Consider the following 14,438-nt stretch of genomic DNA (forward strand, 5'->3'; position numbering starts at 1 on the left):
CCTTCCATTCTCCCAAACATCAACCGGTTACAGAAGACAAATCTAAAGAGAAACTCAAATCTAAACTATAATCAAAACAAGGAATACTAAATCAGAACACCCAATCAACTACAGACAATGGTGATGCTTCGGAAAATAAGAAGAGAATGAGAGAACCAAAGGACCCGTGACCTAGAGGAGCTGATCGACAGTGGGTCGTCGCCGTGAACCCAGCCGGGGTGATTTTCGTCTAACCAGGTGCGAAGTCCGGCCGATTTCCAGTGAAAAACAGTGGGGTTGGGGGAGACCGGAGAGTGAGAGGGAGACCAGAGAAAGAGGGAAATGAAAAAAAAAAAATTAAGAAAAAGATTAAAAAACAATATTTAAAGAAAATAGAGAATGAACTGTTGGAGTGTGTTTAGAAAAATAAGTAGTTAAAGTAGATATTTATACTTTTTCAGTAGCTATTTTAACTTCTCTTGCTGAAAATGCTCTTAAGTTTTTTATGAGAAATGGTGAAATTAAATTTGAACCATTGAAAAAATTACAAAAAAACTTCTATAATGTTTTTCACACACCTAAGCAAAAACCGATTTTATTGGTAGAAAATAAAGGCATAAAAAAAAAAGGTAGAAAATAGATGCATAGGTTTTTTAATATTTTTTTTTTTAAAAAAAAAAATAGAGGCATAAAAAAAAGTATATACAATGTTTGGAAGAAGATCATGAATAATCAAATCTGTTTATTTGAATATATACATCTCACAATCTATTATTATTTTTACCTTTTTGTTTTGTTTTAAAATTTAGGGTTAAATACAAATTTGATTCTTGTAGTTTACCATTTTATAAAAAAGCTCTTTAAGTATTCAAAAGTGATAAATTTGATTTACATGGTTTTCACTTTTATTAAGATAATCCTTCTATCCATTTACCGTTAAAATATTAATGGAGTTTTTATAATGTGCTAAAAAAAAAAAAAAAAAAAAAAAAAAAAAAACCACTTAAGACTTACAAAATATTGGCGCATGTACATTCTTGTCATATCAGTATATTCATTAAAAAAGAAAAAAAGAAAAATGCAAGTGGTGGCTAGGTTCTCCGACAATCCACCTTCACCCTCGTAAAGGTGATTCTCGACTCTCGAGGGACCATCACCCTGCAGAGGTAGTTGTGGGGATGAGAGAGTCACTTGTGACCTATCCTCTCCAACGCTAGAGTAGGTCGTACAGAACTTTTCCACCCTCCCTGTAACGCTCCAACTTTTGAAATAAGTCAAAAGTGAAATTATTTGAATTCACATGCGATGGTACTACTTATTGAAACTCATACAACGGAAAATTACCAAAGTGTATAAAAATTTTCTTTTAATTTTAGAAACTACAAACTCGTTTAATGGCACATCATACTAGAGGGTCAACTAAAATGCATCTTTATAAACTTAACTTATATTATCATTAAATATCAATTCCCATTGTCTATTACGAAATATAAGATGCTACAAACACCACAAGTACCTTATAGTAAGTCAATCCTTCAAAATGGAGACCTCTTGCTAGCCTTATAGACAAAGGTTCATACATGTGTACGAGTCCACGTCAACTTCCTCTATGGCAACAACTGTAAAAGTACTACAATTTTACAGGTGGATGTATGAGTCCACAGCTCAATAAGTACAAATATACCAACCATTACGTGTGTGATGTAAGCCACTTTTCTCCTTTGAAAATCTCTCTAACTTGTGTTTACTAAACAATATTGTAAAGTAGGGTTTTCAAAAAAGGGTTTTTATAAAGTCATAGTTGTTTTGCAAACTAAGAGTTTAGTTTGTTTATACATACAAATGAAATCATATATTTCCTTCGTATTTTATTTAATATGTAAATAACTCCACATTTCATAATATGGTGTGGCAAAACAATTTATATCATGATAATGTAAAACATCAGTTAAACATAAACCAGTATATATCATATCCCATGCATACTTTACATAATACATATATTAACATGTTAATTTATCACATTTTCACAAATTTAGTTTTTCAATATATTGCTTATACTAAATGTATACTCTCATTTAACATATGGAGTTTGCTAAGTGAATACCTCCATTTAACTGTTGGGTTGCTAGTGTTTTATCCCTCTACCAGTTTCGAGGTGTTAAGCGTATAATGTGATGACCTAAACTGTATAACCTCAGTAAAGTAGGCCGAATCACCACAATAACTTGTATATACCTAATAACATCTTATCATATAAGCATATCATATCAGAGATCCTACTATTGCAGCCGAAACGATGACATTATAAAAACTTACATATTACACACTAACAAATATATACATCTATATCATTAAAGCTTTAACATTGTATCCATTACACTAAAAAATAATGGTTGTACAAAAGTGTCATTTGCGAAACAAGCCATATTCATCACAATTGTTATATACAATACAAAAATGATGTACATACAAATTATAGGATAAAGTAAGCCTAAACCAAAAATCCACGGCATCCCTTGATCTCAATCATAGTAGCCCAAGTATGAAGCAATCGGGTCCTCATAAACATTATCATCACCTGCAACATTTGCACGATTGTGGGGTCACCACATTCGCACAACACATATGTGAGTCTACAATCTCAATAAGTAGAAAAATGACTAAGTTCTATCATTGAACCGACTTTTCATTTTCTACATGAGTTTACGATAACAGCTACCTTTGGGTTTTACATTCCGTTATAAACAATTTGTAGCTAATGAAGTAAATATTGTAGACATGAATACCATTAAAACATACTATTTTAGTTATGAGTGTATAGGCACATTTCCAATCTTCCGCTTGGAAAAATGGACAAACAAACCCATCTAATTCATATCATTTTTATACATCATAACTCAGGTATACACATATACATTTATTCAACATTTTAAGCGAAATGCAAGCATATAAAGCATAACTAAGCAAGAAACTGTACTAAATCATTGTATACATTCTAGTTGTAACGGCATACATATGCTCTGTTCCATTCAGACTCATGCATACTAATAAATCTAGCATGAAATCCTTGTTAAATCATATCACATAAAACATCATCATAAAATATGACATGCATGCTTTCATGTGTTCTTTTCATTTCCTTTCTTTTTCTCATAACTCTCTGGGAACTGTTCCCGACGGTTGTCTAGGATATCATCATGCTTACATATCTACCATGTGGGACTTGTCCCATGAACTGTGAGACCTTACTCATCACACCTTAAGGACTTGTCTTCATAACATTCTTAGGTTAACAGGATCGAGGGCTTGCCCTAAGAAACTTGTCTCTTAGTGCAATACTAAGGATTTGTCACAATACTTTAATCTCTTATTCACTTTTCTTTAGTATTCATGCTAATGCCATGCACAAAACTAACATTCTTTTAACTTTTATACTTATGCTCTTTTCATTATCATTTACTTACAGTACAAAACATAAAACACATCTTCATACTTGTAAAGTCATAGAAATCTTAAAACATTCATCAAGACATTTCTCAGCATCATTTAAATAAGTAAAAGTAAGCATAAATCATCATCATTATAAACATACTATCGGGTTGATTAAAATATCATATCATGTTTGAAAACCATTCTTTTGTTTAGTAAGTAATATATATATATATATATATATATATATATATATATATATTATATATATAAAAAAAAAAGTAAGAACATTTTATTAAAAAAGTGTAAGGCACCCCTAGGTAAACAGGTTGTATACACAGGAACAACCCAACTAACCCACAAAAGAGAACTCAAGAAAACCCACAAATACCTACACACCCACAACTCCCAAAACCCACAAGAAACACCCCCCCCCCCCTAAAATATATATATATATATATATATATATATATATAGTAGTAAGTAATATATTTACTAAACTTTAAAACATTAAAACCTTTAAATAATTTAAACATAGTATCACATCTCATCTCAGTAAGTATTATACTTGCATATCCTTAATAACAAACTTGAGATGGATTCCTAACCAAGTCCTAGCAATGCCACGCATTTTCACATTGCAATAGCTCTATTAAACTCAACTTTCAGCATCTTATACTTGAGTATCACATGTATATCCATCTCATGACAACCCATAGTAATCTAGGTTTCACATTTACTACCTACAAGCTAGTAAGCTAACCCATAGAAAAACTCTAAGGTTAAACACTAAAATCCCCAATTTACAAGGAATTCTATGCTTTTGTTCATGCTCTACCCATACCTTAGGTAATGCTTAGAACTCCTGTAAGCACAAAATTCTTAAATAAATTTGAGAGATTAAACATAACCACCCCCCCAAAAAAAAAAAAAAAAAAGGTTTAGAAATTTACCTCAAATCGATCAGTGAAATGATGTTCCTACCCCGTGAATCATGTTTCCAGTGTTAGATTTAGCTTTAGAAACTCCCTTAAATTAATACTCAAGGTTTTAGCTCAAACCCTATATGAGAAAAGTGAGAAATGAGACTGACCCAGTCGATAGGTGTTTGAATGGTGACATATGTATTTGAGCACATCAACATAACCATCACATGTTTACCTAGCCTTTCTCATTTTAATCTTTAATTCTCACCCTAGGACCAATCCTAATTCAACATGCAACTAAAATCCAATATTGTTACACTTTGAATCATGGGTTTTGGGAGTCCCAACCCAAATAAAAATGTATTTATTCATAGGGTTTAAAATTATAATTTACTCTCTTTTTTTTCTCTCTTTTTTTTCCTTTTTTTTTTTTTAAAAAAAAAAAAAAATCTTCTTAACTGAGCCTTTCTTCTCCCCTTAGCCTTGCTCTCCATGAAAACCTTTTTCTTTTTTTCTTTTTTCTTTTTTCTCTCTCGTCTTGCTCTCCATGCCATTCAGCCTTACTTGAGGAGGAGGGACAACCCTCTGGTTCCTCCTCTTCCTCCCTTCTACATGATATCTCATTTCACGGGTTTCTCTCTTCTCCGAGAGAGAAGATCCCATTTCATTCTAAAGTTTTCTCTAGATCCTCTCATGTCTTATAAGGCTTTATCCCTCGTCTTTAGTAACCTATCCCTTATCCTCCCAAATCACAGCCTCTACCCCTCCATCTCTACCTTACCGCCTCATTGGATCTGCTATGACGTTTCCTCCTCCTAGGATTGCTTTGGGTTTCAACTTTGGTTCTTTCAAAGCTATATCTGTCATCCTCTGTCAGCTTTGCTCACGAACGCGCCTCACCACCGTCTTCTCTGGCCTCCCCGCTCCCCATCACCACCTCATGCGCCTTTGCCTCACCTTTATGTGCCCCGGTGTCCTTGCTGACTCCGCTGCTGGTGCTGTTGATTTTTGGTTTTAGTAATTTATATATGTTATTTTTCATGTATTTCTATTGTGTGTTTTTGTTGTTTTCTTAGATCCAAATCTGAGTTTCTCATTATCATGTTTCGGCTGGGCTTCAGACTCACTGTCCCAAAAGGAGATCCTGCTTCTGTATTTTTGCTTCTTAGTCTCTCTAGTTTCCTTGGAAACTGGTCAATGGCTGAGTTACATGGATTCTCTTACTCCCGATGATTTTATCCATCATATTGGGCCGCATCTTTCTCTAGTTGTATTCCCACTCACCTTCCACATACTTGGTTCTCTCTAGTACAGTGTGGTGCTTGTTGTCTGTCTGGTTTGAGTGTTCCAGTTGAGTTATTTGTCTTTGGTTCTCTCTCTCTCTCTCTCTCTCTCTCTCTCTCTCTCTCTCTCTCTCTCTATATATATATATATATATATATATATATATATATATATAATTTAGTTGATGTCATGAGTTTGTGAAACTTTGTATTTTAAAAAGATAATAATAGGTAGCTATTTTCTTTTTCTTTTTGCTCATAAATAAAATATTGTACTTTTTTTAAATCTAAATAATTTGGAATTTACTTAGATTCTAAATTTTGGTATTCTTGTAAATACTAAGTATTGTTACATGTCCTATTTGTGTCCCTAAAATTGATGTGATTTTTAAATTATCATTGAATTTGTGATTAATTACTATTGAATTTTGATCAAATTGTGATTTTAAAAGTCACATCATTTTTAAAGGGATACAAAAAAGACATTTAGCATTACTTATAAATACTAGTGTCACTGTGCCATCATCTAACATGATATCATCGTCAGAAAACATATATCACAAGATCTCTTTATAAATTGATCTATTGGGCTTATTCATAATGACTATAACAATTAAATTCAACCATTACAATAACAACAAGTAATTAACAAAACTTCAAAATGAAGCCAAATTTTAGCCTATTTTAGAATTATAGTATCTAAATAAAACCCATTTATGATCCATTGGTACGAAACAATGAAATATGTTGGGGAAATTATCATTCCCAAAGCCCAAGTGAGCCCATGACCAAAGTATGGGCCCAGTCGGTTCAACCAATCCAAGGAGGCTCAATCGATCTTCAGGGTCTCGAACATTTGTTACAAAAGCTTATGAACATTCCTAGTTACCAGGATCGGGAATATATTTCGGCTTGGAAAGGTCTACGCCCGAGGAATACGAGAAGAACGTGCATAATGCCCATATCCAGTTGGTCCCGGGAATGGATTTCTCTGGACTAACATGAGATGATATAGACAAAGGAGGCTAGAATCTTTCTCCCGATATTATAGCCGAGATTCGTAGTTTGACCGATAACTCCCTGAGAAAGATCCGGAATACTTAATCATCCTGAGAAGATCATGGATTCCGGAAGACTCGAGATACACAGAGCACACTCTCCCTAAGAGGATCGTGGATCCAGGAAGATCAGCACTTTCTCCTTGAGGAAATTGTGGATCCCGGAAGATTCGGGATCCTCAGAACACTCCAACCGTATTTGTGGGCCTATAAATAGACTGCTACCTCATGTATCAAAGGACCCTGAACTCTCTGATATTACATACTCTCAATACTATATGAAATTGTCTATTACTGACTTAGGCACCGGAGTGAGACCCTGTCGGCACACACGACAAGCCTTTATTATTTTGCATATCTCGAAGGAAACAAATCAAAAGTTGACACGTCACTAAACCGAAACTGTACCAACAAAATATATCATAATAAATAAATCATTCATAAATTATGCCACCACTACCATAAATAAGGGTAATTTATATTGGTTATTTATATTTTCTTGGTTTTTTCAAATTATTAGATACCATACATTGAGTTATGTAAGGGCGTAAACTGATTCTCTAGGACAAAAGTTACAATGTTCAAAGGAATCGAGTCAATTCATACTGAACTACATTGACACTGACAGGTGTTGATCAGACCGATTGTTTGGGGTAACAAGTTTTTTGGTCTAACACCAAGTTTGAGAGATTATCTCAGATCACAAGCTTGCCGCTTCATCAGGGATGATGGACGATGGAAGGAGGATTGAGGAGGGCGATGCTATAGAGAAGAGGGATGGACCCTTAGGAAGAGAGGCCAAGAGACATATTTTTTCTTTTCGTTTTTTTTTCTTTCTCGGGTATGTGGAGCACTAGGGTTTGTGTGAGGTTGAGGCCTTGGTGGTGTAAAATAAGTATATATATCAAGAGTAGCGCTACACACATTTCAACACTCACGCTCCAAATACCCACACTCCAAAGTGTACTCTCTCTAAAATGGTAGTGAAAATCACCATTAGATTTTAAATGGATCACTATTAGATTTTGAATCAAATGGTGATGTTCATTGTCACGTCAGGGAATGTGAGAGTGAGAGTGTGTAATATTTCTCATTTATCAAATGGCTAGGTCAAGTTTGGTCATAACGCTGACTATATAAACAAGACCTCTAATCCAATGCTGCTTTGCAATTTAGAATTTCTTCTGAGACCTGATCTCACAATTCTGGCTTTCGAGTATTTTGAACAGGCATAGAGTTATATGGGACATCTTAGAGCATTTCCAGCAGTTGTGGTTAAAATAACTGCTGAAAAAGTATCAATATCTACTTTAACTACTCACTTTCTTAAAAACACTCCAACAATGTTTTTTATTCTACTCTTTATTTTATTTAAATATTATTTTTCAATCTTTTTTTTTTTTATTGTTTTATTTTCTTCCATTCTCTCTTGCGTCTCCATCTCCAACCCCCATTGCAACAGAGCCCACATGATGAAGAAGACCCCAAATGAAAGAAAGAAGAAAGAACCCACAATAGAACAAAAAACGACTTCTTCCTCTGCATAGGCTCCCAGCCACCATGACCAGGCCATAGTTCTTGCTCAGACTGATCGACTACAAAACCCACCAGCCACCACCCCATTTTCCAAAATCATTGCAAGAAAATCACAACCAAACATAAAGAAAAAAGAAAAACCATGTTCCTCCAAAAACTCCAACTCCCCTCCACCCAAACGGTGATCCCTGTAGTGGCCTTGGCAGCCGCCACCACTGTTCTCATCCGGTCCCTGACCCGCGACTACCTCCAGCGAGAGCTCCAGAGCTACGTCCCCTTGAAAATCCGATTCACACCCTCGTTGCTGCCATTGTTGTTGATTTTGGAAGTTTCTTTTTGTTTCGTTGGAAGAAGATGAGAGAGAGAAGGAGAGAGAGCGCTGGAGAGGGACATAAGGACAAAGAGGGAGAGGGGGGAGAGAGAAAATATTAATAAAAAAAATTTGACTAATGTGAACGGTGAATAAGCACTGTTCACTGTTAGGAAAAAAAAAGTTAAATAGCCTATGTTGCTGAAAAAAAAAAAAAAAAAAAAAAAAAAAAAAAAAAAAAAAGAGCAAAAATAGTCAAATTTGACTATTTTGGTTAAAGTAGCTAGTTTGTTGGAGATGCTCTTAGGTTGCCCACATATGGTCATTTTTATCAAATGACTATTGTATCTTTAATTTGCAACAGAAATCCATGTTCATAAACTAAGTCATGTTTGAAATTACTATTAACAAGTATGTGATGGCATCAAACTAATATTGGCATTTCAAACCCAGCGTTTATAGAAACTCCATTTAACTTAAGTTGATCTAGTCCTAACACATACCTATGGTCATGAATGAAAGGATGGTTCCAACTCCAAGAGAAATACATCTATGCAATAACCTTTTCCGTGTTAAAAGTCAATTTCCAAATTAGATGGAACACCACTACTTGTACACTACTAGAGTTGTCCTTTGCCACTTGGTCCAATCATGTGTCAACCAATAGTTTCATTCAATTAAGCTCCACTAATAGATGTACAGTGAATTGCCCCAGGAATCATAACAGCCTAAGCACTTTTTACATATACAAGCCTGCAAAATGACAGGCATATCAATATTAAAACAACCACCATTTACAATGTGATAGAATTGAGTTTGGAGACATTATTTCACATGTGACAAAAGAGGTATAAACAAATGTTGTCTGTCCATTCCAAGCTGAAATAAAAGCTGTTTTTAATTTATGTCTGCCAAGAGGCCTCTGCCGGTCAACCCCCTCTAGTCTGTTAAAAAACAATAAAAAGTTCAGAGCATTCATAACATGGAAAAAGAATAAAAGGAAGCAAGATGAAAGTATAAGTTGATTACCATATGCAGATATATAACTGTGGTCGATACCAAAGCCAGCATCAGATAGGTCCTACAAACAAAGCTCTTCCAGATTTAGAAACTTTCTGAGTGGAAAATGTGCATGAGTACATCAACTCAATACTGCCAATTTGTTTCATTAGAGGTATTTTTTGTTGTCCATCAGCCACATTTTAGATGCAGCACATGTATTGTATAAGTAGGTTCAGAGGAGGTAGCTCATTGCTTGGAAATCCTCATTCAAGCATTCCTCTTTTCTTTTTCTTTTTTTCCTCTAAGCAAACAAGGAACAGGGGAACAAGCATTCCTCTTTTGAGTGCATAGATTGCACTGTCAATCCTTCACTGTGAGGGGATAGGTGTTATAGCAGGGAGGTTACTGCAAAGTATAATGCAGCGTGAATAAGTTGTATACTTTTGAGCGCTAAACATTTCGTGTTGACAAAACCAGTTCCTGTTTCAAGCATAAGTTATTTACTAAGGAGGTAGTTTTAGCTCGTATCAAAATGCAGCAAAGCAGGCAAACCCAGAAGAGCCACAACTAATGAAATATACAGAAAGAATTAACTTTGTGAACATAACTAAAATGGTGAGATTGGTACTTGAAGAGCTTGGATCGAGCACCACAAATTATCAGATTGGTAATATTCAAGATCAATCCTGAACATATACGGACATGTTTACAAATTGACTCTGCTGGTGCAAGATGCTAAAGTAACCATAGAGATTGTGGTGTGGAACTTACTTCATTCATAGATCAACACCCTCATCAAGGCCTTTTGACCCCATCATCACATTTGAATCAATTTGCTTGTCAAACTTCTTCTTTCTTCTTGCTTCAAAATCTTGAAATCCTTCCATCTAGAAGTGAGTAAGGTTTAGTTGGATTGAGACATACATATTGATAAGTTTGCTGAAATATGTAATGAACGAGTAAATGAATAACAATCCAATAGGAAATTATGGAATACCTGCTGAAATTGATCCATTGAAATAGGGTTTCCATGCAGGGAAATATTCTGCAGAGCTTTGCAGTCTTTCAATAGATTCGGAGGTATCTGTCCAGAAAGAAATACTAAATATTAATACAGGCATGTCTGGCTATACTGAATAAATATAACAGTATGAAGGGATTCAAAAGAACCACGACTCTGCCATTTTTAAAACCCCCTTATTGAAATACGAGGAAAGTTGACAAGATATCCACATGCATGTGATAAAATGGAGAGAGAGAGGTAAATACCTGGTTCACATTATTGTTGTTTAAGCAGACTGACTTGACGTGAATGAGATTGCAGACTGATGCAGGTAGATCTTCAATAAGATTATCTGAAAGGCCATCCAGAATCGTGTAGTTGTGAGTGCTAAAAATAGAATCAATAGATTACAACCATAGCACCTAGCTACCAAAGTAAAGTTCACTCAGAACTCTTCAAAAAGAACTAGATAAATAATGAAAAGATGCCATGTGAAATACAGAAAGCAGAATCACGCCTCCAGCATGTCCACTAAATTGACACTCTAATCTATGAACAGCTTAACAAATTCATAGTGATCGTAAATTTTAGAAGCACAAGATGACATTCAACACCTCAATTTTATATACGTTTCGCAACAAGTACGAAGAGTAGCATGCTTAGAGCAAGAAAAGTAATATATTTGTAAGAGAGAATTTAGATCAAAACTTTATTAACAAAAAACTCATGGTCTCGTTTGATAATGTTTTTTAGAGAAACTTTTTACTTTTTTTTTTTTAAAAAAAAAAAAAGGCATTAACAAACAACTTCAAATACAAAACAAAACTACTTTCACCTTTATGTCACTTCAAAACATTTTTTCAACCAAAAAACAAAAAGCACCATCTAAAAAGTGTTATCAAACGAACCTATGGTCTTGGCCAAATAGTTGGTGAAGATCTAACATATATATTCAGCAGTGAGCTAAAAGTTTCTGTAAATGCAGAAATTATGACTCTAAATCTCAGAAAACTACATAATTTCCAAATCCACATTTTGTTCTAGTGTATTAGGCAACAGTTGTTTACATACAAGAACACATCAACTTGAAGAAAGATTTGAACATACCATTTGCTTGTAATTCTTCAAGAGAGAAACAACTCCCAATTGATTCTGGAAGAGACTTCAACTTGTTATTTGACACATTTAAAAGCAACAACTGCAAGGTCAAACAATCAATATTAGATCCCTGGAACTTATAACATATGCTAAATGTGTCATGACTTTTCAAAGTGACATTTAAATGCTCAAAAAAGCATGTGAAGTTAACTTCTACTAATGATTCTGATCATCGAGCACCACTACTGCATCTGACTCCTATCTCAGCCATTCTATCATTAGAGAAATGAGCAAAACCACAGCGGCAGCAGAACAGTCAAATAGCATTCCAGTTCACTGAATAAAATTACTCACATTGCGCAAGCTCCCAATGGTTTCTGGCAAGCATGTTAACAAATTTCCTGAGACGGATAATCGCTCAAGCCTCACCAGCTGCCCCACTAGAAACAAAAAAACATAATCTGGTTAGACGCCAGTGAAAAAGTCTCATGCAAGCTACAATCCAGGAAGTCCGCAGATAAAGCCAAGGCATATTAAATTTACAAATTAGCATTCTCTTACTTATTTAGAGAAGAGAATTACATTCATCAGGCAAAGAAGTTAGTCGATTTCCATCAAGTGTCATAACTTTTAGAGACTGAAGTTTCCCCAAATTCGTTGGTAGTCGCTCGATGAGATTCTCAGATAAGATCTGAAAAGATGGAGCAACTTTAAGCTCAAGTTCTGCCTATCTTGATCGTATTATAATGAGCAATACACGAACTAAACTTCAGAAGGGAAATCTTTATATGTTGTTAATATAAATAAATAACACATATACTGTATGATTTGGTTGAAACTAGAAGCATTCTTTTCATCACAAAATTGACCCGCTGTCTCAACACCAAAAATAGTACTAAAGGTTATATAACTTATGTCTATGAAAAATGCTTTTATAGCATGTGATCATGGAATTTTACAGCACATGTACACAACTGACTTTTAAGATCCTTACCACGCGCTGCATGTTAATTAATTTGCTTATATCCATAGGTATGTCAACTGCAAAAATAAAAGAAAAATTTAGTAGGAGACAGGTGTTAAAAGTAATACGACTTCATTCTTTAGGGTTTGAAAAAACGAACAACATCAATTCCTTACTACTAACTGAGATCAGGTACAGAAAAGTATGAGACCAAGTGCTGAAAGAGGCTCTTTCACCTAAGTTAACCCAGTGACTCAGATGCTTTACAGAACCAAAATAAAAAATAAAAAATTGAGCATTACCTATTTTATTGTGTGTTAAGTCAAGAGTTCGTACAGATCTCTCCAGGTCGAAAACTTCATTTGGGAATGCCTGTTGCAGGGAAATAGAGTATCCACAAGTTCACCTCATCATATTTAACATATTGACATCTACCAATCTATGAAGATGTTTTCGTTCTATTTATGCATGCATAAACCATAAAATATGGGTTCACTCAATGCAATGAACAAATATCTATGCGGGTATATGTGTCCATGGTGATCTAATCGAAATATACGTTGACCACTCTAATTACAAAAACTTAAAAACAGATCGAACCATTGTATCTAGTCATTTTAGTGTTCTCCAATATGATACAATACTGAAAAGTTTAACCAATGAAATATTTTGTGTTCTCAACAAGATGAGAGAGCCCGTCCATTTATTTGAACCCTGTTGGAGCAACGAGAGGTGATACAAAAAGACAATTCCTAAAACCAACTTGGCCAAATCTCTTTCACCCTCTAACAAACGTGTCTATTAATTCAAACCCAAATTCCCTCACTATTGAATACAGAAATCAAAGACCCACAACCCCAAAAATACACAGAAAGGCATAAATACAATTAAACTTTTTCTAGATGAATGATTAATATACACACTAAATCAAAACTGTTAGAGCAACGACAAGTGATACAAAGAGAAAATTCCTAAAACCAACTTGACCAAATATCTTTAACCCTCTAACAAACACACCCATTAATTCAAACCCAAAGTCCTTCACAATTCAATACAGAACTCAAAGACCCACAAACCCAAAAAAACCGCAGAAAGGCGTAAATACAATTAATATACATATGGCGATAGAGAAAATATGAGAGAGGGAGAGAGATTGCCTTCAACTTGGAGTCTCGGAGAGCCACAATGCCGGTCGAGCGCCACCGCGCTATCCTGCTGGCCTTCGAGTCCGCGTTCTTGCTCGCACAGCAACCCATTTCGTGATCAACCAAAGAGAAAGTGAAAAATTCCACGAACTCTCTCTGTGATTACTGGGTTTGAGAGGTCTAGGCGGGTGGTAGCTCAAGGTCAGAGGTTGGGAGGAGAAGCTGTTGTCATTTCCTGGAAACTTTGGGCAGGAACAACGAAACCGCGTTGGCTTTAGTTCATTTTCATACGCGGGTGTGATCTTTGTTGGTCGTACGCTATTGGAATTATAATACACGTCATATTGCATTGAAAATTGTGTCAACATTGACAAGCAAGCCATTGAATCCTTTAATCACATACCATTTCCGAGCCATATTTGCAAAAGGTCACCTTTTTTACTTTTTTATTATAATCTTTTTGCATCTACTCCAATACAAATATGACATAGGCTTGGTTTTATTCATTTCTTTTCTTTCTTCTTCTTCTTCTTCTTTTTTTTTTTTTTTTTTTTTTTTTTTTTTTAAAAATTACGAAGAAAAAAGATACATCATGCAACAAACACAAAAATATGGGTGGCAACCCAACAAACACCCAAAAAAAAAAAAAAAATTAATACAGTGCAAATAGATCCTAAAACTATTGGGAATGAGCTAACAATT

At 34.8% G+C, this 14,438-nt stretch overlaps 1 protein-coding gene across 2 annotated transcripts; it reads right to left on the reverse strand.

The window, feature by feature from the left end:
* Nucleotides 1–9,176: 9,176 nt before the first annotated feature.
* On the reverse strand, nt 9,177–14,042 carry LOC133876489 (plant intracellular Ras-group-related LRR protein 7). Of its 2 annotated transcripts, XR_009901548.1 has the most exons (11): nt 13,749–14,041; nt 12,894–12,963; nt 12,622–12,668; nt 12,210–12,318; nt 11,982–12,067; nt 11,637–11,727; nt 10,796–10,881; nt 10,524–10,610; nt 10,298–10,413; nt 9,554–9,605; nt 9,177–9,468 (listed from the first exon to the last, which is right to left on the reverse strand). XR_009901548.1 is itself a non-coding variant. In XM_062314778.1 (10 exons), exons 1-9 carry the CDS (start codon nt 13,845–13,847, stop codon nt 10,303–10,305), a joined length of 786 nt encoding a protein of 261 aa, XP_062170762.1. In that variant the 5' UTR covers nt 13,848–14,042; the 3' UTR covers nt 9,624–10,006; nt 10,298–10,302. The 2 variants fall into 2 exon arrangements, 1 of the variants encoding a protein (XP_062170762.1); XM_062314778.1 differs by lacking the exons at nt 9,177–9,468; nt 9,554–9,605 and adding an exon at nt 9,624–10,006 and having other exon boundaries at nt 13,749–14,042.
* Nucleotides 14,043–14,438: the final 396 nt, after the last annotated feature.

The sequence above is a fragment of the Alnus glutinosa genome, chromosome 8 (assembly GCF_958979055.1).
Source record: "Alnus glutinosa chromosome 8, dhAlnGlut1.1, whole genome shotgun sequence".
In the NCBI taxonomy this organism is placed as follows: domain Eukaryota; kingdom Viridiplantae; phylum Streptophyta; class Magnoliopsida; order Fagales; family Betulaceae; genus Alnus; species Alnus glutinosa.

Coding starts and splice junctions, on each gene's coding strand:
- LOC133876489 (XM_062314778.1), bottom strand. CDS start 13,847: ATGGGTTGCTGTGCGAGCAAGAACGCGGACTCGAAGGCCAGCAGGATA. Junction 12,964..13,748: donor TCCGAGACTCCAAGTTGAAG/GCAATCTCTCTC, acceptor TCCCTGCAACAG/GCATTCCCAAATGAAGTTTT. Junction 10,882..11,636: donor TGAAGAATTACAAGCAAATG/GTATGTTCAAAT, acceptor ATGGCCTTTCAG/ATAATCTTATTGAAGATCTA.